Source organism: Ciconia boyciana, chromosome 2 (assembly GCF_034638445.1).
Source record: "Ciconia boyciana chromosome 2, ASM3463844v1, whole genome shotgun sequence".
NCBI classification, from domain to species: Eukaryota; Metazoa; Chordata; class Aves; order Ciconiiformes; family Ciconiidae; genus Ciconia; species Ciconia boyciana.
The window spans coordinates 124876520-124902064 of record NC_132935.1 but is presented as its reverse complement, the minus strand read 5'-3'; the positions used below and the strand labels follow the sequence as shown (position 1 = coordinate 124902064).

General features: G+C 37.6%; 1 protein-coding gene across 3 annotated transcripts in view; it reads right to left on the bottom strand.

The window, feature by feature from the left end:
* SLC4A7 (solute carrier family 4 member 7) overlaps nucleotides 1-25545 on the bottom strand; it is a 100782-nt gene that overhangs the window by 55298 nt on the left and 19939 nt on the right. For 2 of the 3 annotated variants that reach the window (XM_072853943.1, XM_072853942.1), the window contains exon 2: nucleotides 8716-8797. In XM_072853943.1, coding sequence (XP_072710044.1) covers nucleotides 8716-8797 — 82 coding nt within the window. Of the gene's footprint in view, nucleotides 1-8715; nucleotides 8798-18444; nucleotides 18498-25545 lie in introns of those variants that run through there. The other variant, XM_072853941.1, reaches the window with a different exon arrangement.

The following is a 25545-nucleotide window of genomic DNA, read 5'->3' as shown; positions in this document are numbered from 1 at the left end:
TACTGCTACTGTGCGAATTCTCTAATTAAAAGTAATGCCACATTTCTGAAGTATGCAATTAGATGTACAGTTTAATATTGATAGTGAAGTTCTTAGTGTGAGACACAAACTAAATATTTCAAAATAAACAGTACTATTTTAGCTTATTTTATGATTTTCTCTCACACAAAATGTTCCCAAGAAACAGTCAAATTATTTTATAAGGAATTAATGGAGTAAAAGTGAATATAAAATATTTTAATATAATCTTGGTCTTCCATGCATGAATTGACTATAAAAAGCCCTATTATTAGCAAGGATTCTTTTTCTGTGCTTTGTTAAAAGAATTATTTGATAAAAATTCTCTCTTGCTTTCAGAATATAACATTTGAAATAAAATTTTCTAAGCAAACCTGTGTAAAGGAATGAAGACAATTCTTTCACGGGACAGTTACATGCCATAGCTGGAGCCCAAAGGTTCTCCACAGTGCGGCCTATTTTAGAATCCGTTAAACCTTCTGGGCTCTATTCTGAAATCTCCTGTTGCTCCTAGTAATTAAGTATATCTGAGAATATGCTCTTTATACTAAAATACTTGGATAGATAAAATTGAGAAGCGTAATCCAAAAATCTAGTATGCATAGCATACGCTAAAGCAGCTCAGTAAGAGTGTTTTCTCACTACACAATGAAAGACAGCATCATTGTTATGCTGACTGGCAAAAGCAGTAAATGCCAGATTTCTCATTACACACAAGTGATTTTTTTTCTGACTTAAAACCAAGTATGAGTTGGCAGTGGCAGTCATAAGAGAAAAATGCACTGAATATTTCTATTTGACACAATCAACAATATTCAAGGCGGCATTATCAGTAATTACATTACACATGCAGGTAGTAACGGTAACAGGAGAAGCCTGGTGCCAGCTGACAGAGCTACACAGGGATTCCGGCACGGTACGTCCACCCCAGGTCTCCGTGGCCCATTGCCAGCACCCATCTCCCTCGCCTGGGAAAGGAGCCAGCACTTGGTACCTGTGGGAGGGGGACTAGCTGCCCTTGCATCGTACATCCAAGTCAGACCGCAGCTGGGCCCCACGCTTTATCTGAGCTGAAGGTTCTTGGTCCAGCCTGTCTCTGCAGCAGAGCTCAGGAAAAAGGATACATACCCAAGATAATTTGAAAGGGTTGTTTCTGTTGGAGGGGAGAAAACCTAGAAACACGCAATTCAAGCAGAAGTCCCATTAAGACTGAAGATAGGCTCTTCGTCCACTAATAAAGAAACCAACATTCTCAGCCCTTCATGGATGCCATACCCTGTAAGGACACCAGGCTTCCACATTCATTAACACTGTACTTGTAAAGTATTTCAAAAGAAACATTTGCAAAAAAGATTGTCCCACTCCATTGATGGGTCACAAATACATTCTCATTACAAATTTGATCACACACCTCTCTTACAACTGCTGCACACATCTTTAAATGGATCAGCTTGCCCTCAAATGCATCTATTTCCTGATATTTTAAGATATGAAAAATATCAGAGAGAATCTTGCCTCACATAAGGGTTACCCTTTCTGATAAAAACCTCAAACTGTCGCACTTTCTTTATAAAATAAAAGGTGTTCAGAAATTTTTTAAAAAAATCTCGCACTTTAAAAGAGCTAACTGCTGTGAAACGTTAGCTTTTAGTGAATTACAAATGGAGAAGTGATCCATTCAGAAAGACTTCTGACATCCATCAAGTCACAGGTTTAGCCAGTTTTTGCAACAACTGGTTTTAAAGGGATTAAAAATAGTAAGATAAATGTTATGAAAAGCCATCAAAAAACAACAGGCTGCAGAATCAAGTACAGTCTCCTATTTCTTCTGTCTCATCTCAAAAATTTTAATTTTGAGCAATCTGGGACCATCAAGTTCACTGAAAGTTTTAAGTTTCAATTGGTGCTGTTTGGTAAAACTTCAGTTTTATGGCCCTACTACTTTAATAACAATTTACATACATTTCAGATTATAAAACTGCATTTAGTTACTTTTTTTACAAAATTTGATGAAATTTTAATTTTACAAATTTTACAAAATTTGAAATTTTACAAAATTTCTGATGCAGTCAGAAACATTGCATAATGTTCTCTCAGATAAAAGAAGTTTGAAAAAAAGTGTTAGGACATAGTTTATGTCATAAACTTTTAAAAAGCTTTGCTTCCATCTTAGTCTATTTTACATTAAATATTTATTTTACAACTTTATGTAAAAGCCATTTGTTCTGAATGGCATCCATTTTAAAAACAACTCTGTTTTAAGAAGAAATGCTAAAATTAGCATGGACATTTCCCAAAATGGATTTTACAGATTTAAGTATAAGCAAAGTTACTCATGAACTCATTCAAGGTTAAACATTGATTCACTTGGAAAAACCACTACTAGAGGATAGACAATGCAATTGAACAGTTTTGTCCATTTTGAAAGTTGAATATTAGGTAATCTAGCCCTACTTGTTAGAAATTGTAACAATTCAAGGGTATGCATATTCAGTACTGCCTTCTACCTCTACAGAAAAAGTAGCTGCATATTGAAAAACTTCTATTTTGCTGCATCACGTCCTTCAAAGATTATTTTCACTTAAGGTTCAGCATTTATATAAAGATCTTCTACTTTAAATTGGGTACATAAGAAGTGAAGCATAGCTAAAATTAATTTTATGATTCCCTACAAATGTATGCAGAAGTTCCCATGCAGAAGTCACTGAAATTACTGGTCTACATTTCCCATAAAGCAACACCTAGATCATAATATTGAATAGATCTAAGTCATTACAAAAGCTGTCTTCTCTGAGAAGATTTTCCTTACCTTAAAGCAGAACAGAATACCACACACATTTACACATCATACGTACACTAAACAGTATCTTTTAAATAAAATCAAAATAGTAATACTGTTGTTATTCTAATTAATGACTTGCAATACATGCAAAAATGTTGACTTCGTTTCAGTATGAATACTACTACTCAGTCCCAACTTAGTCAAAAAGATTGTGAAGTTGGATAATGTAGTCTTTAGCAAGACAAAACATCCTGTCAACAGCCATTCATCAACTGGGGTATGCAGAAGGGTTCCTTAGCTGTTGAGAACATTCCACAAATAAGAAATTAACACGTGTCTCAATGACACTTGTTAAGATGATCTGTTTGTCGAATAATGAGTAATTTCCCTCAAGGATGAGGATAACAGTAGTATCAAAACTGCTAAAAATTTTTTTCTTAAGTTTATGCAATTGTTATCTAGCTAAAGAATATGAATTTTAGGGTGCTTTAGTCTATGCTTCTCTTTATACTCAGCTCTTGTTAGGCTACCATCAAGAAGTCTCATAATGTAAAAAAAGAAAAAAGTCTCTTATCTCAAGTAACTGCTATTAAGCTTCACTTGCTGGGAGCTTACAGTACATCTTTCCAGTAACTTGCAAGTAATTTAACATGCAAGTAAAAATTTCCGAATTTATAGTAATTTATAAGTACTATGTTTGGCAGGATGAGAAGCAACTTCCAAAAAGATGGTTCTAGAAATTAGAAATAACTCCCTGCCTCCAAATCCAACGACACATCAACACTGAAAATTGTGTCTAGACACTTTGGGTGCCCTGTTGAGTTTTATGTCTATGCACTCAGGTTGCCAACTTTCCCTCTCAAACGGCAGTCTGAACATAGTTTTGATAGCATTTGTTAAGGCTTTACCTTTGTGACAAACCCCACAAATAATGAAACAAAATAAGTTCAGGACAATTATTCTCGCTACACAGAAGTCTGAATATTACATAAATGAACAGGACAAGAAGTCCTGAGGAACTGGCCTGTGGACTGTATAATGCAGGATTCCCATTGCAAAAGATACTATAACTGAATTTCCAGTGCACGTGACAAAGGTGTAGCAATGCGCCTAATTCCAAAATTCACTTAATCAAGATTGCATTAAAAATCACATTAGGAAAACACCCTCAATTTTTGTGACTTATAGAGAAGCACTGAGCACAGCTAACATTTATTTCTGAACAATAAGGACAAAGGAATTTATCCTGCACCAGCTACTAGCACAACTGGTGCAACTGAACATTTTGTTGATGTTGCATATGACTCTGAGCATGTCTCATACCTGACTATAGCTATACTGTATCTGAACAGACATGGTTTTGTTTGCTCTCAGTTCAACCCAAACTAAGGAGCAGGCAAGATCTTTCCAGTTCAGGGTTATCACTAGAGAGGATGGATGGACAGTAGTCTGCAAGAATCATTAATGACCATCCTAAAATATTTTTGTTTTCAGGAGCAGTTACACATTTTTCTACTTTTTGACCACATAAAAAGATACAAATTCATGAGAAATAGCATTTCAAAATTATTTTTTCTGTTAAACACAGTTCTTTTCTAGACCATTAAAGGGTCTCTTAAAGGTTCGAGCACTCATTCTGTAGTTTGAGAACCATAAGAAACTTCTTCCGTAGTGCCTGTCTAAATTACTACAGCCTATTACAGAACATAAAAACATAAATACTGAGCACAATCTTAAAGTGCCAGCAGCTACAATGTCCTGTTGTATTACTTGTGTTTACCTGCTCCTGTAAAACTTGTTTTCTTGAAAGATTTTACAGGAACTATTCATGGGGTTTTGAACAGTTGCAATTTAGATGCATCTAAAAGGTAGAATAATAGCAAACTTGCCACCTGAATAAAATCTTAGCAGTACATTCTACTACAAGTTGCCGTATAAGTTCTCTTAGTTCCCCAAAACCCTTTCATAATACCGAAACAATTTCTAACTACTCATAACACATTAAACTGCAAAACACTTGTAGAACAAGTTTTCCACTTAGATATACAATATCCACTTCTAGAAGGGGGAAAAAATGCAGGATTATTTAATTACCTGTCCTTATCAACTAAGATTAACTAAAAAGCACAGCTGTTTTCTTAAAGGAAAAATAAGGCTCTAAACCAAGGTATCAGAGATAATAGGGTCACTTGAAATGTAAATACTACTTACACCTGCCACAGGATAGTGTGAGAGTAGAGCAGCTATTAAATCATCTTAACTCTTGAAAGCTGCTTCTTGGATTTATGCCACAGAAAACTAGTCTACTGAGACATACAATCTTGACCTCAGATTGTTTCTGGAACAAGACTTCTGTTATGTGTAAACTCCTTATCTTTGCTGTGCCTGTAACTGGTCTGCTAATAAGAACAGAATACATCCCTTTTCCCTTAAACTGTATCTAGTAAACGTATCCTCAAATCAAGGTGGAAAACTACACATTTAAAAATATAGGTCCTGGTAATATCAGGCCAAACATATTAACTAAGGTTTAAGAAAGCTTTCCTTAAACACGGCTCTTAACAGAAAATGCCTTTTACAAGATGGCATGAAACACCTCTGCCATTACTATACTTGCCTTACTTCCAACTCCTGCCTTACTTTGTTATTACTCTCATCCATTGCAGCTCAAAGAGTCTGGCACCAAGTTCAGAACATTAGGTGCTCTTAAAAGTGTTGTTTTAGGATGTTATTCCCCTTTCTAGCTCTTCTGTAAACTGACATTTGCTATTTCAAAAGTAAGGCCTTACAGCTTCAGTGAAGAGCAGTACCTTTATTTAGTACACACACAGTCTTCCCACAATTGCAGTTTACCATCTCTACCCATTTCCCTTTCACAGGAAGAGAGTTGCGAAACAAGCAGCCTGTGCCTAACCTTTCTAACCTAAACACTGTCACTCCGGATATGTACCATGCTTTCCCAGACACCACAAATAGAATGCAGAACTTGGGAAGCCCTAACTCCAAGATCTATTTTCCCCTTTAGCATCTGGCCCTCTCACCATTAATACTTCATCTCAAAACTTCAAGAAAATAAAAGTATCCAATAGTGACAACACCAAGAAACCTTTGCTTTAGTATTAGTAGCAAAATTATGCCTTCTACAGCATCAAACCAATCAACATTAGTTTGTACAGGCTTTAAAGAAATTAAATATCACCTGTCCACGCTGGCTCTTAAAGGTCTGGTGCTTCACATTATTGCTGAACTGAATTAACTGCTTGCTGCCTCTCCTTGAAAATGAATCAACACACACTTCTGGAAAGGTTCCAAATTCCTAGAACTCCTTTTCAAGTCACCAGAAAAACAAGTTGGAAGACTGGACTGAAACAGTTTCAGGTCTTAAAACACTTACAATACCTAATGCTTGACTATAGGTATTCCTAAGCCTACAAAAAAAACGTTCACAAGTCAGTAATGAAAAATAATACTATCCAGAGGTTTTTGGCTGCTTGCAGCTAACAATTCCATTGCTCCCCTTGTAAGATTTTAATACCAGAATTAAAAACAAAACCCAAAAATCCCACATACCTACTTTAATCATAATAGCTTATAAATAATGATCTCATAAACAAACAGAGCTGTTAAGTTCACATAAATTTATCCTCTAAAACACCCTGAATCTAAAGAATCTCTTTTGGTGAATCTCAGAGAAGATAACTATATGAGTCATGAACAACTGTACTTGCACACCTTTCTCTTTCGAACAGGAAAGGAAAAACTTCTTGTTCGTTCTTCGGAACGGTTTCCACTGGTAAAAGTCAAAATACATGCCGTCCCTCCCTTTTCCCATTCTACCATTTAAAAAAAAAAAAAAAGGACCAATTTTCTTGCAAATACATAAGATACTACAAAAAATATATGTAAGCGCCAAAAATAATTCCTACTTCTGTGTGAAAATGTGTGCCTATATGAAGCTTCAGGTATGTGATAATCCTACTGCAATACATTTTTCTTGTCAGATACTTATTAGTTATTTGTTTAACCTCTGTATAGCCAGCCCTCTCTCGCGTTGAGACACTTACACTGGGTCACTCCAAAGAGAGTGAGAGGTAGCCAAAGGAAAGATAAGGCTGCATGGCTAAGAGCAAGAAGAGGACAGTGAGATCTCCTCATGTCCTCCTTTCAACAGCTGTTATGTTGACTCAATTGCTCATGAAACAGAAGTCTTGGTTTTATCTTAATTTATTCTTTGGCCGTGGGTAAGACAGGGGTATTTTCCACAGTCAGCAATACAAGTGCTTAAACTGCCTCAAGCAGCCTGCCTTCCCACCCGGTATCTTACGTAACTACAGCGTTGTACTAGCTGAAGCACTCCTGCAAATGTGCTACAAAAGAGACTGGGGAAGTGATGTGGCTACAAGTTCCCATGTCATTCTCCGTGGTTGAGACATTACAGCTGTTCATACTGCTGCACAGCAAACTACTCCAGCTGAATGCCTGCTTCCCCTTAACCCCTGCCTCCCTGTAAAACACTCACAAGCTTTTTCTGGGTCATCTCCCAGAGAAAAGCAAGAGAAGGAAATGAAGGAGACAGCTTAAATCTCCACTGAAGATTTAACTGCAGAAACAGACACAGCAGTGGTTTCGCCACAGCTCAACCCTATCTAAATTGGTGTTGTTACAGCCTCCACCACTGCACGTCTCAGCCTCATACTCACACTTCCTCCTCTCAGCACTGGCAGACATCCATCTGTGTGGCAAATTGATTTGGGGTGCTCAACTGCTGAGATCTTTCTTATTATTTTCCTTTGTCAGGACTGTTACATTTTCTGCTGGCTTAACATACTTAACCAGGCTTATGGTACAGTTGGACAAACAAAAGTGTCAGTACAAGACAGAAAGCAGTAACAGACTGAAGGGAACAGAGCAAGAGCGTGACTGCAACAGCAACAAACAACTTTAATCACTTTAAACTGTCTCTTGTTAGACCACAGTATAAGAAAATGTGACAGCAACCTAAATCAAATTTTCTGAGCTAGAAACTGCTGCTATAATGGCTCTCTGGTGTTCCGAAGCAGTAAGAGTCAGTACTTTCAGGAAGTACTACTTAGTGGATCTACTGATAGTCTTCTAGCATTTTGTGAATGTTAATTAAGCTTCAGAACATTCTATGTGAGAGGTGAATAAATAAGATTTTAACACTGGATCTCCCTAGCTTTTTGCTCTGGCTTCACTAAATAGCATCCATGAATCTTCATCCCAATCTACTTCCTTTTCAAGCCAGTAAGAAATTGTTTCTTAGATGAAGTATTAATTTTGCATTTTGCTATATGAAACTAACTCAATGCTATTTTTGTTGCTAAATGCAGGATCCTGAGTCAAATAATGAAGACTAACAGGATTCCATAATGCTTTAACTGACAGCAGACTGCGGAATGTACAGTTTACCACGGAACTAGAAGCACTGTTATCTGTTCAGACTCTCAGTATTTGAAGTGCGTAACCACACTCACAAGGACTCTTAACGTTCAGGAAACAAAACAAACATCTCCTTCATGGCCCCTGTTCCCTGAGTTTTGATTCTGCAGAACTTGACATCATGCACGCTGGGAAATTACTTACCGACAGCAATCACTTTTTCAAACCTACAATCTCACAAGCAAGCTTTCCTTGGAAAACTTCATAATTTCTTTTTTTAATTTTTTTTTTCCCCATGACAGATTTGAGTAACAGTGAATATTCATTAGCATGCACAGAGACAAAAAACAGCACAGGTCATCTGCCGTTCACTGGTTTTATTCCTAGAATTTCATGATGGCCATAAAATTCTGAATCCTTTTAGCGATCCTGGTTGCACTTGAAGGAACATAGATTTTTTTTATCCCAAGGCAAAAAATGCATGTTAAGCAAACAGAAAACCACCAGAAACTTACTCTCTAGTTCTTCTTTCTCAAAGTTTGTATTGATAGTAGAGCTGATTTTGCCCATATCCACAACGGCTTCTTCATCATGACCCTGAAGAAACAAGACACAAATTTAAGTTAAAACAAAATAGAACTAATTTTTTCTACATTCCTAAATATATTCTGCAGTTCTGAAGCTGTTTGTCAAAGTTTTCTAAAAACAACACATTTTCACCTCTTAGAAACTGAGAAAGAAAATGTCACGGAAAATCTACCCATCCAATTCTTCAAGAAAACATTACCCTGTACTGAAGGAAAAACAGAGTAAAGAAACAGATATGCTAAACACCATGCAATTTCCTTTTGCAATGCTCTTGATTTCATCATATCGAGGATCAGGACGTATGTTTCAGGAGTGCAATATTATTTTAGTTTTACATTCAACAGCAATGAATCTACTTCAATAAAATAACTGGCAAATTTATAAAGAGTTACGTAAGTTAACATTCAGAGATCTTGAACCCATTTGCTTAGGGGACAGTTCCTATGTGAGATTTTCCAGCACAAATAAGAAGCTTTTCTGAACCAAAGATTATATAAAGGGATGGCAAGAGAGTTACGTTACACAACTTGGGGATCTCTCCTAGACCAACAGTTTTGGAAAGATCAAAATAACCATTTCACTCAGGTTTCAACAGACAGCTTGTTAACCGCACCCCTATCTAATTCACATTTTTTTATGCACCAAGTTGGAAAACTGTGGTTGCAAGAGGATCTGTTCAGATTCCATTACTACCAAAACCATACCACTCACAACGCAAATGCACAGTATTTGAAATAGATACAGGCTTAAGAATGAGTCTTATCTGTGAATTTGTCCTCTAATCACATTTAGCACATCACTAAAGCAGGCCTTTAAACACTGCCTTTTGCTCCATCTTGGCAAAAATAAACCTTAAAATAACTGAGCAGTAGAAATCTCATAATCTCATCTCAGACTTAACATCAAAACAACATTAAAGTTGCCTTTCTCCAAATGTTTGCATTCCTTAGAATACAGTCCACTTGTAACAGCTTACAAACTACAGGCTCCTGGCAGAACTGGTTCTCCAAAAGAACTGCTGCCTACCCTAAGGGTAATGCTTTGCTTTACATCTAACTATGTATAAAGGTAGGCTAACTGCTAAAGAATACTGTCCCTGCTCTTTCTGCTCCCTTGGGCACACACTTTTTTCCTTAAGTCAGATCTATCAATCATGAAGTCAGATATAAAGAGCTGAAGCAATGGATTTTATTTTTTTTAATTTTTTTTTAAACAACTTAGTTTTCCGTTGGATCAATTAACCAAACGGACTTTTCTTGTGGCCATATGACAGCTAGATCCACCACAAATAAATCTGTTTGTAAATGCACCAGTGGGCTGCTGCCAGAAGCAGTGATCATCGATCAACATGGGATCTGTGATAATGGTTTCATGAGGAAGAAATGGAAGCCTAAATCAGGAGCCTTACAGGGACTGGGAACCCTAACAGTGTTGATATTCACCTAAACCTTGATCTTGGAATTACTCAATAGAGCAATGCTTTAAATACAGAACAGGTTTATCATCTCACAGGGAAGTGACAAGGATGAAAAACAACATACCTGTGTAACAGCTGTAAGTTAAAACATACTGTAGCAACCCCCACCAAAAAGAAAAAAAAAGATTTTTGAAAACATAACTCCTTAGTCTTTCTAAAATAAATATTTATTATAGTGTATTGTGCACGCGCACGCACACACACACACAAAAAATCCAAACCTGTGTTTGACTATTGAGGAAAGTAGATTAAAGACCATGAAGATGACAACGGCACATATAGGAAAAAAAAAAATTATTCAGTTAGGTTAAAAAAAAAAAGGTTAAAAACAGTTAGACCACATAAAAAATAAAAGTAGCTGGCACTATGTAAATAAGCAAGATACAAAAGAAGAGTGGCACATGGCAGAATAAACCTCTGAAAACTAAATAAGGGTCGATTCTGAGCTGTGCCCCTAAGAGTGGGGTTTTCAAGAAAGGCATTACACAGTAACTTAACTTTGTCACTACTGCTGCATTGCAAAAGTAGTTTTGCATGCATGTTAGAAAAATCAAAACTCCCGCACACTCCAGAAAGCTACAATTAAAAAATTCAGGTGATTAAACCAAAGTTGTGTCTGATGGGCAAATCTATGAAAATGTTACAAGGACCTATTAATAAAGAAGTGGCAGAAATATAGAAAGTGTCATGGTAATGGGGGGGTGGGGGGGGGGGTGGGGGCGCGCGCACGCCGGAATAGTACATTCCTGTCTCCTACACACCAAAACAAAATTAGAGATCTCTAGAAGATGCCTTCATGATGTAATTGGCCTCTCATCTCTTTGATAACCATTCCAGAGGTAGGGAAAAACACAGTTGCAAAGTGAGTCTCACATCTTATCTTTACTGAAGTTGTATTTTCCAACACAGCTTGGGGAAAAAAAAAAAATTAACATGCATGAACCAAATAGCAAAAAGAGGTCTCTAAGCAGCAGTATTAAAAAGCTTAAGTTAACAATCTTTTGAGGCACCAAATAAGTACAGCAAGACATTTAAATGCATTGTGGCCATAACACTACCGAGGAGGAGTCAATCATACCTACTTTCCAATTTATCTCAGTGACACAGAAATAGAAAATTACAGGACTGTAGTACATTCCAGTTTACAGAAACAGATAGACACACAAATCCTGCACGTTACCAGAAAACTCAAAATAGAGACAGAAATAGATGAAGTATTACAAATCCTCTAAATTATCTTAAGTGTCTTATAATATGAGAGAGGAAAAAAAACTAGTATTAGGAAAACTGCTATCAAAACCTCTTCTATAATTAGCTTCATGGTTACAGCCATAGACTGCTGAAATATGCTGTACCTAACTCCCCCCCGCCCCCAGTCCTTTTAGGACACTTGAAAGCTTGCCAAACACAGTTTTTGAGCAATAAAGGAAGACAACGTTTTTTTTCCAGATTATACAGACTACTGCACACTGGTAGAAAATTACACATGTACTGTGGAAAACAGACATGCAAGAGAAGATTTTATATCCCAATAACATTTTGAAACCGTACTTGCTGTATGCCTTATACCATGTTATTAATATTTATCACCCTTTGCTTTAGAAACAGAGGTTTTCCAACCTTATACATACAGAAGCAGCTTTCAAAACCACATCATGTGAAAGTAACATGTCTTTTGAGATTAGATTACAGAAAGGCATGCATGCCCTTGCAAACTGTTCTATCACTATCTCAAAGTACTCAACATATGCAAAGACTCTTCCAAGAATAAGCCATCAGCAACCACAAATATCATACATGAAGAAAGCCTATCATTTACAGCTTTTGTTTAGAAAAACACAAAGCATTAATTTAACATAACTGTGATGCCAACAGCAAATCCCACCATAAGATACTTTTGCCTTAGGTTAGGTAAAAAACCCAAAATATCCAAATACGCTATAAAGCTAATTCCAAGCTACAACCTTTTCCTTGCTAAAAATAAAGTCTGTAGGGCACAGGTTTCCAGTAATTCTAGAAGATCTACGATGTCAGTTTAAGGCACAAAAGTGAGAGAAAACTGTTTCAGTTGCTGAATCAAAACACATTCCCATTCTTGTTCTCTCTCTTACTTTCCGAACTTTTTACATACAGAAACAAAGAGAGGTGCGACTGTTTAAAATTCATCAACTTCCCTTTCTTAGGCACAGAGAACGACTTCATCTTAGAGCAAGCATTCCTCGGCAGTTTACCATCCATTTCATGTGAAACTTAATGTACAATAATCCCACAGATGCCCAAAAAACAGCTGATGAGGACGAGCCAAAGTAAAATTTAAGACTAACTTGGAATATATGTAATTTCTCTTGTCAGTACAGAGACAGAACAAGTAAGAAGGGAAAAAATACCAACACAAGCAGCAACCAAGATACCCTAGGGAGAGATTAAGCCTTTACCTTTGGTTTGCCTTTTCACAAGAAGATGGTCATTTATAAAAAAAGAACAAATCCAGGGTACTTCAAGGAAAAAAAAAAAAAACAAAAACAAAAAAAAAAAAACACCAAATCCTAGTACATTCTGTTAAAATACACTAAGTATACTTCTTCCTAACACCAAATTTGTGGATATTCACAAAGATACTGTAGAAACAACCTTCCAGTAAAATCTTCACGTTCAGCCAGATATGCCTACATATACAACATGTCTTCTCAGCCTTCCAGCCTTCCCCAGCATGAAAATGAAACACCTTTTTAACTGTTGCAGACCAGACAAGACTTTCAAATACTCTTTGCTCTAGCAGAATCCCAGTAGGATTCCTCTTGCCACCTCGGATTTTCAAATGTCTTTTCTCAGTCCAGGAGAAGAGAGTAATTCCCCTTTCATTGCAAATAAACAAGCATCCAGAAATTGTTTACACTTTACTGATTTACCTTCTCAAACATTTGTCTTAATTTAGTACAGTACACTTTTCATATCTAAAATATGAACGCTACATGTTTTTTAAAAGTAGTATTTAAAAAAAAGTCAATCCTAAATTGCATGAATCACCAAGGAAAGCACTTGAGTTTGCAAGAATTCAGTTGTCAACCTCCAGCAGCATGTGTCAGTTACTGTCTAGTGGACCGGCACAAATATGACGCACAGAATATTAAATCTAAAGGAAATTTTCCACTGTCATCTGTACAAGCTCTTCTCACCGTGCAACTAGCCTAACCTTAGCAGTCAAATACACATGACAGACTTCAGATGGGCACACTGCCAAAGTGCGTCACTGAATAACCACTTCCAAGAGATACAACTTGCTAGCAACACATTTTTAAGGAACTTGAAACGTAGTTCAATCAACTCATTCTGGTGATAGACAGTGATCACAGAAATGGGTGATACAGTTAACTGTAAACCTTTGAAATGTAAGAGTAATACAGTAATTGTGTTGAGAATAATTTGAGCTCAACATTTAAAATCATTACTTACCTAAGTCAATGTTCATATGCTCCGTTTACATCCCTGCCCTCAACCCAAAGTTCCTCCCCAACAGAACTACTTGCAGCACCAGAAGAGATAGCACTAGTGTTCACGGGAATAAGTAGGGGCACAAACAAACAAAAAAGGAGAGGACACAAACAAAACAAAAAAAAAAAACCAAACCACCACCACCCCCCAAAAAAAAAAAAATTATGTTACCACTTTCATGCTACAAAGAACTTTCACTGCAGCATTTATTCAAGTAGATGCAAACGCTAAACACCCTCCCCCCCCCAAAAAAAAAAAAGAAAAAAGCGGGGGGAAGGGGAGAAGTGTATTCATATCTAGTTTTTTCCCTTATACATATGTCCCTGGCCAAGAGTTTAAAACTTCTAATTTTGATATTAGCCTACTACAACTGCCTACACCACCACAGTGAACATATGTATTGCTCTATGACTGTAATTATACCCCACCCTCTCTGGCTTGAACTGAAGGCAAATGCTTCCCCGCTCCTTCCCACAAGAGCCCATGGATACATCTCTGCCTTTGTAGAGACACCAGATCTGGCAGATGGGATTTAGCTCTTAGGCTGGAATGTGGCACCAACAAACCATTCCTCTCAAAACATGAGCACACTGCTTACAGACCCAACTGGTAAACCTATATAGCATGCTATTGTAGATTTACATACTAAGATCAAATGGCAATTTTTGCACAGTGCATTTTGCTCTTCATTCTTTCATCACCAGTACATAGGACCAGTTAAGCTGGATCAAACCATCCATCCAACCCAGCATGCAGTCTCCAAGAGGATACAACAGTAGAGATCTACAGCAGCTTCCCAATAAACTTACAAATCAGTGCAAACAGAATTCAAAATGGTGGCTTGACCTAGACCTAGGAAGCACAGTCAAAGCAGTATTTTTGTTATATCATTAGCCCTCACGCTTTGTTGGATCTGCATTCAGAAGACAGATACGATAGCCATCAAGGCTCCAGTAACAAAAAAGTAAAATTAAATAAAGAAATATTACCAATATTGCTCTGCTTGAAAAGTAAATGTTTAGCTGGAAAAAGAAATTAAAACCTTCATTTTGACCACATATCTCAAAGATAACTAAAGAGGAGCTACAAAACCTGATCTTGCAACAGTTTCAGATATGTGAATGTACACATAAAAAATATTTTAAAACTGACCTTTTTTATAGATAGATACACACACACACTCATTTGTTTTGTCACAAAGCTACTGAAATACATTGTTCAGAATAATTAAGAACCAGTAGGATAATTCACGATTCATTTTCACAGCAGCATTTACTAAGTGGTTTGTTTCAGAAGCCTGCATTTCTGTTCTAAGCACACATAATACTCCATGTAGTCAGGAAATAAAATACATCTCTGATTTACAGAATGCACATACAGCCTATTCTCTATCCATTCAATCTCCCAGAACTGCAAGCTAATAAGCACTAATACTTTGGGGGGGTGGGGGAGGTGGAAATCAGACAAGACCAGTATTGTCTCCTAATTTTGTAGGACTACAAGTCTACCAGTGACAGCAATCCTGGAAGTGATAAGAAAAGAAACTAGAAAGTTAGCGTATTTTTTAATGCCATCTGTGACTACCATATGCAGAGTTCAATGACAATCATTCTACCTCTGGCAATCATCAGCACTAGGTCTACACTATAGCTCTCCCACTGCAACCCATACAGAGCATCAAGTAGCTTTAGTTAAGAGTGAATAAGTTAGGAAGGGCTTTTTGACATGGTTCACCTGCAGGAACGACTAACAGCAGCACTTGGTAAGTTCTAAATATATTGTTTTACTTCTCTGTCAGATTGATTCTGCTTTTAAACCAGAGGTAAGATGAGCCTATGGTGCGCAGGAGGGCAGGCATCTCCAGTTGCTGCCTCCTTGAAGGACAGCCAGGATACAAAAAAATCAAAGTTCTTTCTAAATAGTAGTAAGTGAAGGTATTATTCAGCCTATTAAACAGTCTTTAGCTGAACTGCACAAGCGGTCCTATAAATGCGTTCGAAGTTCTTTGGGCACAGTATTGGTCTACATAGCAATACTGTATCTTCGGAAGTTGCCAAAGTGATGAAACACTACCAGGTCTAAATCAAGCACATCAACCTAACAACCAAGGGAAAATGCACCAAATATAAATGGACCCTGTCTCATTTTGTTGGCATACGATTTTTAGCTGGCCTTGCCCTCTAAATATATATGGATGAGAGTAAAATTAATAATAATTCACAAACAGAACACTTGCCAGTTTTAAAATACTAAACATACGATATTGATGGGTTCCCCCTTGGTCATATTTGCTATGGTCTCATTTGCAGAGGAACAGCTGCTTTCCAGATTTTTTTTCCCCCTTCTCTCATAGCAGTGAGTATTGCTCAAACACTATAGGAAAGACTCCACTACAGCTCAAGGCTTTTGGTGTTGCCCCTCCCTCCCCCCCTTTTCTTGTGAATTTTATCTGTGGTTATACAATTACTATTTTACACAACTATCCTCACATGTAAATGAAGATCCCTCCTAATCAAAGCAATACTCAGAGCCTCACAGAAAGGTTTGATGCTTAGATTTCAGTAAGACCATAGCTATAACAAAACAGGTTAGGAACATTTAGAGAAGTTTTTGTAGCCTACTAATCCTCTAACTGCCCTGCTTACCCTACTAAATACATCTGACCAATCTGCTTCTAGACTTACAAAAAACACAAGAGCTATACAAACCTTCAGTTTGGGCAAGTATGTCCAACAGACATCAACAGACTTCAATAAGACTCTCCAGAAGTTGCATTTTACTTTTACTTTTCCAAAACTGTATGTGGAGGACAGTAAAGAAATGTATGTGTGTTAATTAAAAAAAAAAAAACCCACACACACAACACACACCGCACAACAACAAAAAAAACCTCACACCCCACTTTTGGAAAAAAGCAGTTCTAAACATGTTAATGTTTTGCTTCCTGCACAGTTGAGCATTTAATGATTATAAATAGTTTTATTTCAGTGGTTCTAGCAGGCATTACTCTCACCACCGTCACACGGAGCACCACAACCTGCAAGACAAGCCATGTCCCAGACAAATCAGACACTACTCTTTGGACAGTAAACACAAAGTGCTTGTGTTAGAACACCAAATTAAATTGGGAGAAAAAGTCAGAAAGAAAAGGAAGCATAAACACTGACAAGAGACCGATCACAGTAGTGACTGGCCATCAACTGGCCGCAGCAATTTGTCAAAAAAAAAAAAATTGGGTTAGAACAAACACAAGAAAAAGAGATGGCTTGATTAATATTAAGGAATTACTAAAATGCAAGAGAATATTCAATTAAAATTAGAAGCCTGCTTGAATTCAACCCAAGTGTTCTGCAAGCCAGAAAATTTACCACCACTCATAAAGTTAGCAAATAATGTCACCGATCCAACACAAGATATCAAGTTGCGTATCTAACATTATAGTAGTCATTTTACAAAGTTGTATTTTATCACTGCCTCACAGCACTAAATTTCATTCAAAAATTCATAGCTCCATTCACTTCAATTTCTAGTTACAGTTAAAAAAAAAAAATCAGTTTCCCAATAGCCAAACTGAAGTTTCTTTAAATTTTAAGGCATAACACTGTAATGAGTGAAGTATATAGTTTGTACATTGCACTGTTCATTCAAAATTGAACAGTCTTGTGACTATAGTATGCAAAGTAGTAGAATCTTTCTAACTAGCCACCTCAGATCTTTCCTTAGTCTTCTAGGCATGTGTGTGCCTGGTAGAGTTCTATGTCCAGAGCTGAAGGCAGCACCACAATGAAAATCAAAAATCAGTCACTGTACTACAGAGACCCTAACAAACAAGACCACTGCAATCAGATGCATTTTAACATATCTAAATGAAACTCTTACTTCTTACACTCACAAAAGGAAATAGAAAATTTAGTGGTCGTGTTATAAAATTTATATAAAACAATTCAGGGGTCTTTAAAGCTTTACGGCTTAGGAAAATTCCATCCCATAGATTTTAGTTTCCAGGGAACTCTAAAGTAGTAATCCCTATTACACACTGCATTGCAGTTAAATGGCAGTGATAGACTACCCACCTAAGAGCTAAGCAATAGCTTGGAACACTAATACTAGAGTTCACTGCTTCATTGTAGAAATCCCCACAAACAGAGTTTTGTGGCTATGCCACTCAAGTCTGAAGAAAACACTATCTCCATGAACATTTCACCGCAGTTACACAGCTCATTAAGTTCACTTTTTTTAAAAAGGAACAATCAATAGGCTGTTTCCAGATTCTTTACCAGAAACTTCCCTGCTACACTTGCACAGAATTACTCAAAGCCACAGCTGATAACCTTCAAATTAAGAAAAGCTGACTCAAAATAATGCAAAAGAGAAAAAAAAACCACACAAACAAAAAACACAACACTCAACCACTCTCAAAATCTGGTAGTATGCTCTCGTGATTGTAAAAGCATATTTTCCTTCTGGATTAAGCTGGTTACTACGAATTCTAACTATATAGAGAATATCTTCCCTAATACAGAAATCTCTACTTCAAGTATTATTTCTATTACCAGATCTTTCAAAAATTTCTTCCACAACTAGTGGGTCTAAGGTAGCACACCATTCTGAGACACAGTTGCTAAATATCACTTGCATGAAAGCACATTTGAACCATTATTAAGTTATACAGCTGCTATTTACATACAGGTTGCATTTTCTTCCCCGGACGAGCTTCTTCCATGCTGATGTGCAGAAACAGAGAATGCCCTTGTACGAGACCCTGTAATGAACCTCCCAAGAGATCAGAGACTGCGCATACATGACTGCTTTAGCTCGCTCTGCTTGACACATGTACTCCGGGAAAATTGCTCCCCATCCCCGCAGCCAATCGCTACCTCGTGAGTCTCTCATCTCCCAGGCCACCGATTACAGCTACCGCAGGGTCGCACAAGAGCAGAACGGGCGAGACGGCATGCCTTCAATTCCAGCTCAGAGAATACCAAAAAAGGAACTGAAACAGAGTTCGAGACTTAACATTTTCTGCATCAACAGCAGCTAAGAACAGCTCCAAGGTTATATTTTTGCTCCGATCCAAGACTTCATTAGCACTTCAAAATGAAAGCACATTTGTACCTCGGGTCCCAGAACAGAACAACCCAGAAGTCAAACATCTGCTAAGTGTGTTTATAGCTGCATTATCGACCTTTCATTGAATACTCATTCCAAAGCAGGTTCTTTGACATAAGCCATATATTCTTCTCCAGTAAAATAAACCAGGGCTTACTAAAAAAAAAATCCTTTTTTATTTTTTTTTCCTGTTGAAGAGGTAAAAAAGCCATGCTGTTAGCTGCAATTAATTTCATGTCTCCTTCCAGAGTAAGATGGGTCTCTGTTTCAGGTATGATATGAGTAGCTACACTTTTTCCTTGCTTAAGTCAACCTTAGAAAAATGCAGCCTGCACTCTGGCAGATCAAATTCAGACTTTCATTTCACTCTTCCCCTCTTCACCACTGACATACCTCAATCTCCTGGTCCCATCATATAATGCACAGGAAAACTAGCTCTTTAAGGCATTATCCATAACTTAACCTTCATGACATGACACTGCCTTCCTTGTTCTTTTTTCTTCTTTCATTCCTACTTCTTGGATGACGAGAACTCTAGTAATGAAGCTGGACTGGTGCCACTCCAACCAACGAACAACTTGGACAAAACAAAACAAATAACGTACTGTTCATAAACTTGGGGCAAATACCACCAGCCAAAGAAACATACTGTGCAACTGCGAAGATGGTATTTATCACCTAGTAGTTCAGAAATAAGAAAACTACATTCAGTTCCCCTCACTGCCTTTCTCAGTCCAGAAAATTCTCTAACCATAGACTAATAAAAGTATTCTCAGATAGTGCTGGCAAGAGAGTTTAAAAGTAGTTTGTTTCCACTCTTTAAATAGATGTTCACTCTAACATATGTGTGAATCTTTTCACTTCCAAGCTATTGCAGGCCTCTCTTGCTATATGTAAATGACCATAAACTAAATGCTTCATATAGCAAGAACAAAGTTAAACAAAAATATCCGATACCCTAACTCTTAGTGACCTCTTGTAAACTGAGCATCCTAAACCAAACCTATTATTTTCCTAATGCAGAGCACAGATTCATACAGTTCTTCAGCTACTCAGATGAATACTGAAACAGCTATGCTGAATTATGTTCTGGCGGTCCTCCCACACTTTAATGCAGTTTCCTTAGCATAAATCCATACTAGAAGTACTTCAATTTCTAAAAGTACAAAAGTTGGCTGGGGGGGGAAGAGGCTGTCTATTCCTTCGGGATAGAATGGGGGGGCTGGGAATCACACCTTTGTTTTTTGGTTTTTTATGTGTTTTGGAAAGAATACTTACTTGGTTTGGAAACTTAAAAAACAAAAAACACTCTGAAGCAGTTTATTGAAATCTCTTTCTAGTCTGTAGTCACCAATTCCTAGTTAATAGTCCCTGAGCCTTGGAACAAACAAACAAACAAAAAAAACCAAAAAAAAACCACACCACCACTCAGAAGCTTTATTCATTTAAAAAAAAATAGAAAGCAAAGAACACGTGCACGTAGAGCCAAGCTGAAAAATCCAACATTCTAAAATACAAACAAGCTTTTTTCAAACAGATGGAAGTTTTTGTCTTTTAAGTCCCATACCAAAATACTTTGTGGACAAACGTCTGCTCTTACCTAAGAATAAATACCAGGGAAAAGCTTCCCATTAGAGAACAACACAGCAACTTCAAACTGCAACCGTCTCAACACGTTTAACTACAGAAGTATTCTAAAACAAACTGTAGGCAAATATATTCAAAATTATCACATCCTTGAACATGTTCAGTGACAACACTGTGAGAACTCAGAGCAAACCTATTTGTGCTGCAGCAATATTTCAACCATATGCTTGATGCTGCAAAAGAATCTTTACGAAGTGTACTAGGGCTTTTTTTTTTTTTTTTTAAAGAAAAAGAAACACAAGTAGCTATCATGAAACATACACTTTGTCTATCAATCTTTCCTTCATAATTTTCACTTTTATACCCCTTCAAGTTCCACTTATTTGAGCTTATCTCCAGCTATAAAAGCACTTTTTTGGAAACACAGGTCCAAAAAATATGTATCTGTTCTCCAGATAGAAAAGAAAGATTTCACCTGAGCTCTTAGCTCTTTGCAAAACTTTTAGTCTTTTCACAAGCGATACATAGTCCATTATTTCCTTGTAAGCAGTACAGGCTTCCATTAAAAATTCCCTCAAAGTCAACTAGATTGGACTAATTACAAAACCTCTGTTAACCATGGGGTGGAATGCAGAAACGGTTACAATGGATTAGACGAGTAATTTTTATGTCACTTGTTATGACTAGTTTCTGGATCAATCTGTAAAAATATCCCCTATCACATCTTACAGCAACTCTAGTGTTAACACACCAGCAAGCTGCATATACTACTACAGCCACAACCTCTTCTTTCCTAGCCTCCAAATTTTGCTCTTAAAATGAGAGTGCAATTATGATCCCAGCCTACCATGAAGTGGCAGTAAACTGCCTTATTGCGGGGTCTGCTGAGTCTCTAGCAGGCAGAGCTGTGCTTAATCTGCCATTCCGAGATGGCAGGGCACGAGCACATTTTTATTTAAAGTAGCTGCGGTGGGCAGCACTGTGCTCTCAGCAGGATTTACCACATGAGCTCAAGCCCAGAGCTATCACACCAAGCCAGACAGGAACACAAGGAAACCAAGTGCTCTTTTGCTTGCAAAGGGGCCATACCGACATACCTACACATCTAGCCCTGTAAATTGGTACATGTGGTATGAGGTTTCTCTTGATACTTTAAAATACTGTTTCAGGGGAGTGGGGTGTTAAAGTTGCATCCATAATCCAAACTTAACCCTTCCTTATATGAACAAATTATACGAAATGAACATGACAATCTTTTCTAACACTGCAGTCCAAAAAAACCAACCCAGTTCACTGCCACCTTTCTTGCTGTACCTGAAAGGACAGCATGTACCAAACTCAAAGCACTTCTCTTTAGAAAAGAATATAAAAACCAAGAAATACTTACCCATGAGACAATAAGACAATACTTGTAAATGGGACTTTATTTTGGATTGGGGGGGTGGGTGGCTCAGGTCACAGGGGAGACAGGAGAGGAGGCAAGGTGCTAGGGGATTAAGATGATGCAGGAGCAAGTTGTATGACACAAACTGTCAAATGTTAGTATGTCAAATACCACTATAGATGGTTTTGTTCAGCTTCTTATTAAATGGGAACCTACTAACTCATATTAAGAAGAACAGCTTCCTACGAGTTTTCTATTACACATGAATTAAATATAAGCTACTCCTCTAAGGAGACATTATTCTCTTAGCAAGGCAACACAGAAACCTTCATAGGCAGTGGCTCAGTATTTAATGAAATAAAACTATTCATAAAAACCAAGAGTTTGACTGCCTACAAGTATTTTTCAGAATACAGTTTCCACGTAACAGCTAGTTCCCAAGAGGTACATCTGCATAGCACGCTTCAGCTTGCTTCAGTTTGTATCGGCACGTACACACAGAACTAAGTGTTTCCAAAAAAAGAAAAAGGAAAAAAAAAAAAAAAGAGGAAGAAAAAAGATAGATTAATTCTGTGCAGATATTCTCTGGTGTATTGCCCCAGTAGTGGACTCTTGGATTTCTCAGTGCATTGCAGGACAGCTATCACAAGCCACCAGGATGCTGAGAGCGAGCATGAGGCAGACTGCTAGTTTGAGCCCTCCTGACATTACACAATTACACATCATTCTGAGAGCTGCATACTTACTCTCTAGAGAGGATACCACTGAAATTTGTAATCTGAACCGTCGTCAACAGCAAGATTACTATCTACTCTATTGTACAGACCACTTCATTAATCACCCTGCAGTCCTGGTTTGGATACACTGATGAAGCAGAAAAACAAACGATGTATATAAAGTTTTAGAGTACTTATTTCTTGTTTCTCAAAAGCATCCCTCAGTAGAGACAGATGGAAGAAATTCACCATGTTCAATCAGAACACTACCAAGAACTTCACTTCAACATGTATGAGCATGTGGTCACCATGCAAATAGCACTGAGCTAGGCTAGGGGGTTTGGGGTGATTTGATTTGTTGGGGTTTTGGGGGGGTTGTTCGGTTTTTTGCTTTGTTTTTTTTGTTGTTGTTTCCCCCCCCCCCCAAAAGAATGAGGATGCTTTCTAAATTCAAAGCTGCCCACTTTACAGCTACAACATATCCCTCATCGCTTGCTCTTACCTAAATTCATCTCCAGGCATTTTGGCAGCATTTTTGAGAGATATTCTAATTTTTCTTTATCCTAAAGAAGTCTTAGATCACTGTGCAAGTTCACAAGAACTATAAACCAGGGCTGTTTCAACACTATTAAGGCCACCTAACCAAGGCCATATGTTTAAATGCTCTACAATCACTTGTACAAATACTAAACATTCATCTCCTAGAACGACAGATGGCACAGAAGTGAACAGCTGATGAGTCCAGATATGAAGCAGCAGAATATTGGACAGATAAAATTATCTGGTTTGTACTGACATTATTTGAAGTACAGGGACACAAAAGCCCTTCCCTGACAGCAGATCCTCAGGAGCAAAAAGGGAAAAAAGAAAAAAAAGGAAAAATGGGAAAAAAAAAGAAAAGAAGAGTCAAATTATCCACTTATCCAGTTAGGACAGACTCTCCAAATCCAACCAAACCAAGCAACACCCACACAGAACAGTTCCTTGACAAGAACACCAACATCAGCAGCTAATAAATAGTAAATTTACTCTTTCAATGAATGCTGTAATTTTTGAATAATTATTCACCTACATGTCTTTCTCTTCACAGAAAAGTGAAAGATCATGAATCTCACCAATTCACATTAATTTAAGGCTTAACTCTTCAGCTTTCCCGGTCTCTCGAATTCTCCTCTATTCATTTAATTACATCCCAGTCATATCAAGTATCTGTGTAATAATTTACTGACAACATATTTACTCTTACAGTGAACAAAAATTACTACCCACAAATCAAAGCTCAGCAAACTATAATGGGAAGGTAAGGCAACGTTTCCAACATCAGTAGCAGGACTGATAGAGCAGGAGGTATCAGCACTCTGCTGGCCCACAACATTTCTTCTTAAAAACAAGGCAGGCAGAATGGAAGTAAAACTCCGGGCCTGCTCATGACCACTGCAATTTGAACGACGGCAGAATTTCATCACAAATTTTTAACTTTCCAAGTGGTGTAACATACAGGATTCAGGTGCTGTTGTCTGCAGATTATTTTAATACAAAATATACTCCACAAATCACATCTCCCAAGTTATGCTGAATAACTTCAAGACATCTGAAATCTACATTCATCATGAATGCCACTCAGACTCTTACCACTGTTACCTGCTGAATGTCAGCTAGTTACCAGTGTATTAGCAAGCCTCTACCGTGATAAATTCACAACTACCAAAAAAGTTCTAGCAATCTACATGTATTTTATTAATAAGGCAGACAGTAACAGAAAGCTGCAATTCCCATTTTTGAGCAAGTGCTGGCAATCATCTGAAGCAACAACATACCAGATCAAGGAATGGATCCAGCAATAAAACTGTGGTGACAATATTTTGCCACTTCAGTTCTGACGCCACTTATTACTGGTGAGGTGCCGGCAGTGCATAGAGCGGGTGAGACTGCTGAGCCCGGATTAGGAAGGGCAGGACCACAGGGCAACTCTAGCAGAGACTGACTTGGACTGTAGTGGAGCCACACTTCAGTGCTGTAGCTTCACATCTCAGCTTGGGTAGAATTAACAGCTTGGAGAAATGGAGAGATACCACTCATGCCACTTTCCCTTCCTCTTCTTCTCACAATATTTTGACTAGACATTATAACATTCTTGCCTTTCATTAGATCTGAGGCTTTCCTGATCACAGAGTAAACATATAACTCAGTTAACGTTAATTTCCGAAAACTAACCCTGACAAGTTTTGGTTTGGTTCGTTGGGTGTTTTTTGAAGTTTTTGTTTGTTTTTTGCCAGCTTCACAAGTTGAATCAGCTTATGGGAAACGAGACAGGACAAAGGGGGAATGACACCTCCCCTTCAGATACCAAGAACTAATTAGTCCAGCTCAGCCTTAGCATGAAGCCATATATTAAGACGTGTACTTTCTTGCCGAAATTTCTTCCATTTTCCTCCTGCAATTCTAAAGCACAACAGAGTATCTTAAAAGCCTGAAATAACCTTTACATGGGAAGATGTTGCTAGACAAAAAAAACTGTCAGAACTGTAAACTTCTAGGAGCCAGCCTAAGATCCTTTGGAAGGATCACTGAAGGGACATTTAAAAGGGGATCCACTTTATTTCTTATTTGCCTTGTCTAACATCATTTAAAGCTATACAGCTGAGCTCCTTTTGTTTCTGTTTAAAGAGAGAAAGCAGCTGATTTTCTGATACACTAAGAAATGTAACGTTTTTGCTATGTCTGACCAGGAGGTTCTGGGAGATGTCAGTTTAAAAGTAAGGTGCTGATTCTGACACAACAGATTCGTGCATGCTATCGTACATGGCACGTACTTTACAGGAAAGTTCAATTGACAAAACTCAAGGGGAAAAATCTGACAGAGATCTAAAAATTCGCCAAAAGAGAAAACCTACCTCTTTCATAGCTACTGCATCCTTTGTCTCAAGAACAAATACTGAAAGATTTTTTTTTTAAATACATGATTACAATTTTCCTTTTGCGAATAACCACT